At 36.2% G+C, this 9,478-nt stretch overlaps 1 protein-coding gene across 1 annotated transcript in view; it reads left to right on the forward strand.

Moving 5' to 3' along the window:
• Positions 1-8,530, forward strand: part of SLC7A9 (solute carrier family 7 member 9) — a 15,279-nt gene extending 6,749 nt beyond the window's left edge. The window contains exons 10-16 of the mRNA XM_005431069.2: positions 1,132-1,176; positions 1,501-1,624; positions 3,503-3,606; positions 4,381-4,477; positions 5,734-5,883; positions 6,436-6,610; positions 8,113-8,530. Of these exons, the coding sequence (XP_005431126.1) occupies positions 1,132-1,176; positions 1,501-1,624; positions 3,503-3,606; positions 4,381-4,477; positions 5,734-5,883; positions 6,436-6,610; positions 8,113-8,177 (760 nt within the window). The 3' untranslated portion in view covers positions 8,178-8,530. The remainder of the gene's footprint in view (positions 1-1,131; positions 1,177-1,500; positions 1,625-3,502; positions 3,607-4,380; positions 4,478-5,733; positions 5,884-6,435; positions 6,611-8,112) is intronic.
• Positions 8,531-9,478: the final 948 nt, after the last annotated feature.

Here is a 9,478-nt window from a genome sequence, read left to right on the forward strand (position 1 = left end):
ATTACTGCTGTGGTGCTGAAGGTGTTTAGATACTGCAGTAATGAGGAGCATATACCACATTTAATTCCATTGTGTTGGACAAAAGAGCTTTCCCTGCAGAGTACCCCATCAAACTCCATTTCTTGTGAAATATATAGAGGTTTTTGATTAGTCCAGGAGAACCTAAAAAGGAACTTTGTGTCAGAAATGATAAGGTTCACCTTGCAGATTTTTTCTTAGGGAATGTCAGTTGGCACAAAGTTCTGTTGGCACAAATCCATTGTTATTCTTAAATGTACAAACTGCAGAAGTCTGTATATAGGTCAGTACTTTGGGAGCAAATAAGGATATAATCTTGGTCTACCACGCAGCAATTCCCATTTAAAAGCTTTTGAAACTGAATTTATTTTAAATAGATGATTTTTCTAGGTTCTGTTTCCAAGCTTGAGTGTCTCAACTCAGGCATGAGTCTGCTAATTCAGGCACTCACATGGACTTTTTAAGAGGGCAAAGAAGCTGATCCCTAAATAATTATTTGTGTATGTAACCACCAGGCACTAACATTTGAAAATTTGCCTTTGAACTGTAAATACTAACTTCAGATTTTCAGAGTGGATGAATATAAAAACCTTGTTTCAATTGGTCTACACACTCGAGCAAAAATGGGTATTTGGCAATTATAATTCAGATAGGTATAATCCTTCAAGAGGTTTCCATGCCTGTTTTCCAAAGGCAGTGTGACTTACAGAACCCCTCTGAAACAGCAGCAGACTTGCTTTTCTCTCTGCCCCAGCACACTTGTGCTTTTATTTGAAAAGACTCAGATACTGCAAAGCTTGAAGTTGAAAGGCAATTTTGGAAATCTGTCTGCCAAACTTTTGTTTGATTATTCTGGGATATTTTAATCCAGATTCAGAATCTCAGAGATATTTGAGATAATGCAGAAAGAGATGGTGAATCAAGAGGCTGACTTTTGAATAAGAAGCTCACATTGGTTTTGTCCTGCAGTTTTCCTACTTAAAAGATTGATTTTACAATTTTTTTTTAAAACTGAAAAGATTAAAAACAATAACACAAGAAATAGCCTCCCCTCATAGTATAGTACTTAAACTCCTGACTGCTGAAATACTCTAAGAATGTTTTTCCTTCCAGGAATCAACTCAATTACATCACAGAGGAACTTAAAAATCCTTACAGGTAAAGCTGTGTAGGAAAGCAGTGTTTTTTTACTGGCAAGAAATTAAACCCTATATATTTTTCTATAAGCAAGCATATATTTTGGGTTGTTTTTTAAAAGCACTAATATTCTCTCATTCAAGGTTTGAGCACTAACAGACAAAGCTAATTAGCTAATTATTATTACAGGCTTTGTATCTTTGCGTAATTTTTTACAATCCTGATTTCCATAGCTCTACAGTAAAAAAAAAAAGTAAATAGGAAATGTAAGAATCCAGAGCTTACTATGACAACTGTAGCAGTGATCCAGCAATGCTGATGGGGTTTTACTTTTCCATTCTTTAGAAATCTGCCACTGTCTATAATTATTGGAATCCCCTTGGTCACGGTTTGTTACGTTCTGATAAATGTTTCCTATTTCACTGTGATGACTTCAACAGAGCTCCTGCAGTCCCAGGCTGTTGCTGTGGTAAGTTACTTAATTTTGTAATAGAACATCTGCATTGAAGTCATGGGAGCCATTAAATTCCATTAATTTTTTGTAAGATAAAATTAATTTTAGTCTAAGCTGTTAGTGCCACCTTTCCCCCCATTAGCTACCATCATTCCTTAATCTAAAATGCCAGTAATGCCAAATTGACAGAGTAGTTCTGTCATCTCCAGGTGGAATAAAAGAAGGAAGCAAAAGTAACAAAGTCTTCTGCAAACATTTTGTAAACATTGCAGGTCGGAGGGGGACTGCTTTCCATAGGCATCAAAAAGATGGAAAGAGAAATAACATCTGACAGCTGCTTTGCCATTTTCAGTGTTCCCAGTATTTCTGAGAAAGGAGCACATGCCAAAGGACAGTAGATCTGAGTTTGTTATGGAGATAACAGCAAATAGTCCATCAGTCACTTCCACCTTATTCTTTTTGGGCTTTTATTCCTTAACAAATTTGAAAGATAGGATTTTTACATTTTTGCAAGACATACTCTTACAGGTAAAAGTAGAAATTACAGAAATTTCTTAAGCCATTAAAAATACATCTGTTCCTTCAGTTCCACTCAGTCAATTTTCCGTGTCTCTGAAACAGCTGTTGAGGTCCTGCAACAATTCTCCTAATGCTGTTTTTTGGGAAAAACAAACAGTATGTGACAAGCAGTTAAATATATATATATATATATATTTTTTTTTTTAAAATGCTTGTCACATATAATAATATTAATATCTATTTTATATAGAAATATAAAATAATAAAATATCATAATATATACATATTCTTTAATAATATAATATTAATTAATAAAACTAATAAAAATAATTAGAATATGTATTATGTATATATAAAATAGTCTAACCCAGTGAAGAAGTAATGTTGAAATGCTTAAAAATTTTTGAAAATAAAGATAAAAACTAAATAAAAATTTATTTTAAAAATTGTAAAACAAAAGCTTTTAAAATTTAGCTCTTCTGTGCATTTCAGCAGCATGTCTGCACCAAAAGGTACAGCAGAGAATGTATGAAGTTAAATCTTGTATAAGAACCAATCCCTTTCAATGCACCTTTAGACTTACAATCTGAACAGCACACAGCAGCCAGCACTGAACTGATCAGTTAACAAATGAATTAACAAAATTCAGCACTGGCTCTGAGCAGAGAGGTCTCTACAGCTGCCAGCAGCCTTTGAGTGCCCCACTTCTGGACCAAGGAACATCACTGATGCCAGACTTGTGCAAAAGCAAATCTCTTCATTCTTGACTTACTAAAAAAAATCCAAAACCCAACTAAAAACTAAACCTGCCTGTCAAAAACATTTAAATTCAAATTCCTTTGGACAAGGTACCTAGCTGAGATCTACAGCAAGAACTAACAAACCATGCCACAGGTGAAAACTCAAATGTGGTGAAAGACCAGGGGAGTTTGTCCTTGTTTGCCCCATCTCAGGCTGTCACTGCTGATGTTATTCCCCCTGGAGAGGCTGAAAGCAGCTTCCAGGATGGACAGAGCTCTGCAGCAATGCCATCTCCTCCTTCTGTCTTTGCAGACACATCCCAAAGCAGGTCTTTAACAGAATTTAATTTCTGTGTAGTTTTTACATCTGCCTTCCAATGCTTCCTACAGATGTTGCATCTTAAACATCCAGACAATAACACTCCACTCCACTTCATAGTGGTCAGTGAATGAATCCAGGTCCTTATTTGGCAGAATATTCTTTAATAACTACACAAAATATACAACATGGATTTGTTGGGTAACACAGCTCAGATACCCATTTACTTTACTTAAAAAGAGGCTCCAACATTACTGAATATACTAAATGGTAATTAAAATGACAAAAGTGATTAATTTTAATCCCATTCCCCAGACATTTGGAGATAGAGTCCTTTATCCAGCCTCTTGGATAGTTCCTCTCTTTGTGGTATTTTCCACACTTGGATCTGCCAATGGCACCTGTTTCACTGCAGGCAGGTAAGTCCCCATTCTAAATATCTTCATGAAAGATTCTGAAGGATGGAAAAATTTATATTCTTATGTATCTACAGACATAAGAACATTGGTCTGGTCCACATTACACAAAATGTAATTTGAAATTGCCTGTAAATCTAACTATATTGTTTAATTTTCAAAAAGAAACAGTGGCTATTCAGGTATGAAAAATTAGAAAATATTGTCTCTTCTTAATTCAATGAAGGTATACCACTATAGCACAGAAGGTTTTTACAGTTCTCATCAATTTTAAAGCTGAGAATTAAACAGTTAAAAGTTACCAGTAAAAATATCACTACACCAGCAAAGGTTCCTGAGAAGCTACTCCTTTCTGTCAGTTGTTCAGCACTTCCATTTACTATTTAAAATATTTTAAGATTTCAAAAGCATCTGAACACAATGTGGCTTTAAAGACCATTTTTGACAAAAGGTTGTCAATGTACCTTTTTGGTATGAAACACATGAAAAAGGAAATATTTAATTAAAAGAGACACAGTTGGTAACATTTCCCAAAATAATTTTCAGTACTAATTCTGAAATTAGTTCCAAGTGCATTATTTTAATACTGTTCAGAATTTGTTTTAGCTCACTGCTTTAATACTGGTTATTTAATTTCCCTCATTTTGAACTGCTACAATCTTTAAATCCCAATGCATATCAAAGAAAATCCTGGAATTAGTTGGAATTAGTTGGATGTCTCTCAGTAACACCTTTTAAAGCCACACTAACTGCACTGCTTCATTTTTGTTTTGCCAGACTTGTATACGTTGCAGGTCGTGAGGGGCACGTGCTGAAGATTCTGTCCTACATCAGTGTCAAGCACTTAACTCCAGCACCTGCCATCATATTTTATGTAAGTATATCTTTAAATACAGAAAAATAATCATCACCTATCACCCAAAATTCTCCAGTAAAACCTACTTTCACAGCTTCTTACAAGCAGTTTTGACACCTATCATTAACTATCTAGACAAGAAAAATGCTAAATGCATTTTGGAAAAAAGATTACATAAAACCCCCAGCTTCTCTAATTTGAACATATTTGTTCCAGAACTGGACTTTAAAAATCAAAATGGTTAAGAACAAAATGGCATGAGAACAAAATGTTAATGGGTAATATTAGGGAATCCTTTCACAGGATGCTTGTAAGCAAGCTATCACTACCCTGTTTCCTCCATGTAGGAATATTTCCTCCATGTAGAAAATTTAATTCTCACTAAAAAAAGTCCAGTCAGTAAATACATTTAAGAATAAATCTCCAACATCTTGTTATTTTTATTTTACCCATTTATCTTCAAGGCAAAACAAGATCTATTCAATCCTGTCAGGAAAATTAATCCACAAACACCAGAGGTTTATGGCCAAAAAGGAGACAGAGGAGTCCCATAACTTTATTTGAATAAAGGGAGAGGCCATGGGGCATTTCCCCTGGGGTCTCTCAAATTATTGGAGGACGCAGCCTCCTTTTAATCCCAATTTCCTGGCCACATTTCCCTTCTCTCTTTTCCCATTGACTGAGGTACTTGGGAGGTACAGACTTCCCACATCACCTAATACAGACCTCATTTCTAATACAGACCCCTGCTTTTTCTTTCTCCTCATGTCTCTGTTCTTCTTCTCTAAATGCAGAGATGCAGCACAGTCTTGAGTGAGTAACAGTCTGTGTCAATTAGTGGAATTCCTATGGAATTTATGGTTCTGCCCATTGCTTCTTTCACCTCTCCATATCTGGCCTTATCTACCCTCAGGCCCACAGTCTGTTTGTAAAGACACCTCCTCCTCATTCCTTTCAATCCCAGTAGTATTAAAAACCTAAAAATATGTTTTATATCTTCAAGATAGTCAGTCAACAACAAAACAGATTAATGCATAAAAATTATAAGCATTTTGACTTAAAATGGAATTAAGATTGCACACAAAAATAACCACATGTTGGCAGGAAGCAGTCACAACCTTTAGAGGTGCTGCAATGCATTTAAACCCAAATATTTAAGCAAAAACATTCACAGTTCATACTCTGGAACATCACACATGCAGCTGTGTTGAAACAGAAGTAAAATTCAGCCTTCTTCTATAAGAGACTACACTAATTTTTGTTTTCATTTCTAGGGGGCCATTGCTATTATTTATATTATTCCTGGTGACATTGATTCCCTCATAAATTACTTTAGTTTTGCAGTCTGGATATTTTATGGTTTAACTGTACTTGCACTAATTGTCATGAGGTTTACAAGGAAGGAACTCAAGAGACCTATCAGGGTAAGTTCTGCATGGCTTTTCCTCCATTCCATAGATGCTGGAGCAGGAATTCACACTCAGTATCTGGATGTTTAAACAGCTCCCTTGGGCACTATCCTTGTTTTTTACTCCCCTTACCTGAAATCCAACCATTTAACAGCAGATCTGCACCAGGACTAAGTCATAAGGACTGGGAAAAGATTACAGAATGTTGATTTTCACTTGCACAGACCACAGGGCAAAAGCCAAAATTTCAGAGATGGGGAATTGCAGTCAGCAGACTGCCATTGAAAGAATATCCCAAATAAGACCCCAGGCCATTGCATGTCAGTTCCCACATTTATTAAAATGCAAACTTGGACACTGCAATTTGAAATAAGAGATCTTAGTGGATAATTTGGCAGAAGAGTTTTCCCTGCCCATATTTCTGCTACTCCTTCAGTTGCCCCATCTGATTCCAGAAAATTTTAAAGTAAAAAATGCATAAGGCAATAAAAATATTCTTTCATACAGGCAATTTCTGTAAAAACAGCTAAAGAATGAGGAAGTGATTTTATTCTTTGTATCTTGCAGGTCCCCATCATCATTCCTGTCATAGTGACACTGGTGTCAATTGTGCTGGTATTGGCACCAATCATCAGTGCACCTGAACTGCCCTATTTGTACTGTACTTTATTTATACTTAGTGGACTTATAGTTTATGCACTTTTTGTTCATTTTAAATTCAGCTGGGCACAAAAAATATCAAGTAAGTAAACCCAACATTTGCTAAACTTGAGATTAATTAGAATACTAAAGTTCACTATCTGGTCAATCCCTACTAAAGTGTGAAAAATGCCATTCACTTTTGTTAAAATTTTAGAAGTTTAATAGTAATGAAAATAGTAATAAAAATTAGGACAATTAGAGACAATAAAAAGCAAAGAATTTTGGACGTCTGGGTGCTTTGCACTCTGCCAAAAGGCACACCTTGCTAACAAAGAATTACCCCTTAAAAGCAATAGCCTATTGCATATTCATATATCTCATACATGATTTAAACATTCCTTTCAAACCAGGGTGGTTCTGCTTAATTTCAGCTTCCCCCCCTCCCCATCTTGTAAATCAACCTTCTTGGTTCCTCAAGTCTGAGGACTCCTTGTAAGGAGGGAATAATTCTTCTCCTGGGATCTCTGGGTCTGTTGCTGTTATCTCTATCCAGAGAGAACAATGTGAAGAATTTCTTGATTATCTTATCCATTCTTTGTGCTAGTTACAAAAAGTATTTACATCACATAGTTTCTATTTTAATATTATGCTATAGCCTAAAAACTATATTTCCCACACTACTTAAAAGATATTAATACAGCACTACTTAAAAGAGATTAATACAGCATAACTTTCTAACATAATACATATAGTATTAATTTTAATATTTGTGAAGAGCCAATCATATAATATGCATTTTTCACATAAAGCATGTGAGCAGAATGTGGAGGGAAGCAATTTCCCTAGCATGCAGTGGGCTTTACTGAAGACTGGATTTCATTCCTTGCTGTTGAAAAGAAATAATGTCTGACTTGAGGAAAAATTAAACTTAATTCACAAAAAACAACACATCACTGTAGTAGCACAAAGAAACAGTTAAAGTTAGTTTTTCAGTTATCTGTATTTCAAAACATTGCTTTAGCCATTAACTGAAGATTAGCAGACAAATTATTATGCCACCAAACACTGGGCTTTTACCTCTGATTATTCATTTCACTATCTTTACTAAAGAAAATGTTGACAGCATTAAGATAAAAATTAATCCCAGGGCTGAGTACAGTGAAAGCTGCAAGAACCCAGCATGACCATTTATGAACTGGTTGCATAATCCCTAAAGAAACTCAGATATTATCTCAGGTAAAACAGGATACACAGGTATTTCTAAGAGGCTAATTGGAATTAGCTGCATACAACAGCAGTAGTAGTTCTACAGACATTAAAAAACCCATCATCTGTCTCTCTTGTCCCCAGGATTATTAATTATAATGTAATAATTATAATTATAATTTTAATTATGTAATTGGAAGCATTGTACTACAATGGAATTTTGGAAATGTGGAATGCTGTAGTTTGGATCTTAAGGCTGTTTATTCCCCATCCTTTATTTTTCATTTTGAAATAGGAATACAGATAATAAAACAATGACACAGAAGAATAGTTTTCTCACTTAGAGTTTGAATTGAAAGTTCTTATAAAGCCTCTAACAATACATCTTTTCCTCAGAGCCCATCACTATGCACCTCCAGATGCTTTTGGAAGTTGTTCCAGAAGAGGACGTTACTGAATGAAGAATTTTATACACACCAGGTTGTTTTAAAGTGCTGTACTGGTTGAAATATATTCAATTTAGTTTGGCACACATGTATACTTGCTAAATTGTTATGTTGGTACTGGTGTATTAGCTTTGCAACACTTCAGTACTTCAAAGCATCAAATATACATAATAAAAGATTTCTAAGCCAGATTACAGTGTCCAACAATGCTGGTTTCATTGTTTGTTAATAAATTATGGTGCTTTGTTTTCCAAATTAAAATTTTTAGCAAAGGTGTGTTTTAATGTCTTTGCAAATTTCATGGGTTTTAGTGTGATAGATGAGTAATGTGATGATTGACTCTCACAATTAACAGACAAATATCATGTTTTTAGGTTAAGAAAAGTTTTATAGGTTTATAGTTCTGTTGTACCCCCTTGTGTGGCTATCAAGGGACATCTGGCAGGGCTGGCTTGTCGCTGTGGTGACATCTGAGCTCCAGTCAGGATTTGAGGAAGAGATCTCCACCACTGGACAGCGAAGAAGGGGTCCATGGACAGAACTTTGGGAGGGGTTAAAGGGTTAAAAGGCCAAATCTCCATTGTGTGGGTGAGCACAGGGTGGGGAAATCCTCTGCTCCCAGAGCCAGAACCTTTTTCTCTATTCAGTCTTCTGTTGTATTTTTGGTAAGGCTTAACAAACCTTTCTAAATTATGAAAAGTGAGTAGCCATTTCTCACATTAACATCTTTGAAATGGGTCAATGTCTTTACCAACTTCAAGTCCCATGTTTGTTACAGAGCCCAGTCTGACTCCTGAAACAGACTCAGCACAAGGCTGAGTGTCTGCACTTTGGGGGAAAATGCCAGGTTCAAAGGGGATATGGGGTGGGTGGTTTGGGAAGGCTGCACCTTCCTGGTACCTCAGCCAATGGGGGAAGGAAGAAGGCAGCGTGTAGCTGGGAATTTGGGATAAAAGGAGGCTGCACCTGTGGGAACCCAGGACATTCCTCTGGCTGCCCTGGAGGGCTCCAGCCCCTGCCCAGGGGGCTCAGAGACCTTGGCACAGAGCCCCAGACCCCTGTGCCTTTGATTCAGCCCTTGGAAAAAACAATTACCAACCTTATTTACAAGCCACAAAAGTTTAAGTAGAATGATAGTGAATTTGTCCCAGGGTGAAAAATCGATTTTTGGGCTTTTTAGAATGGGGATTCAGGGGGCAAGATGGAGGAATCTGGGCATGTCCAGCCTTTCTCCTTCTTCTTCTTCTTGGCCTCCATCTTCTGCTGTGATGTTGGCACTTACAGATTGGTTTAGAGTAGAAGCTCACTGTCTAACA

The sequence above is a fragment of the Geospiza fortis genome, unplaced genomic scaffold (genome assembly GCF_000277835.1).
Source record: "Geospiza fortis unplaced genomic scaffold, GeoFor_1.0 scaffold1194, whole genome shotgun sequence".
NCBI classification, from domain to species: domain Eukaryota; kingdom Metazoa; phylum Chordata; class Aves; order Passeriformes; family Thraupidae; genus Geospiza; species Geospiza fortis.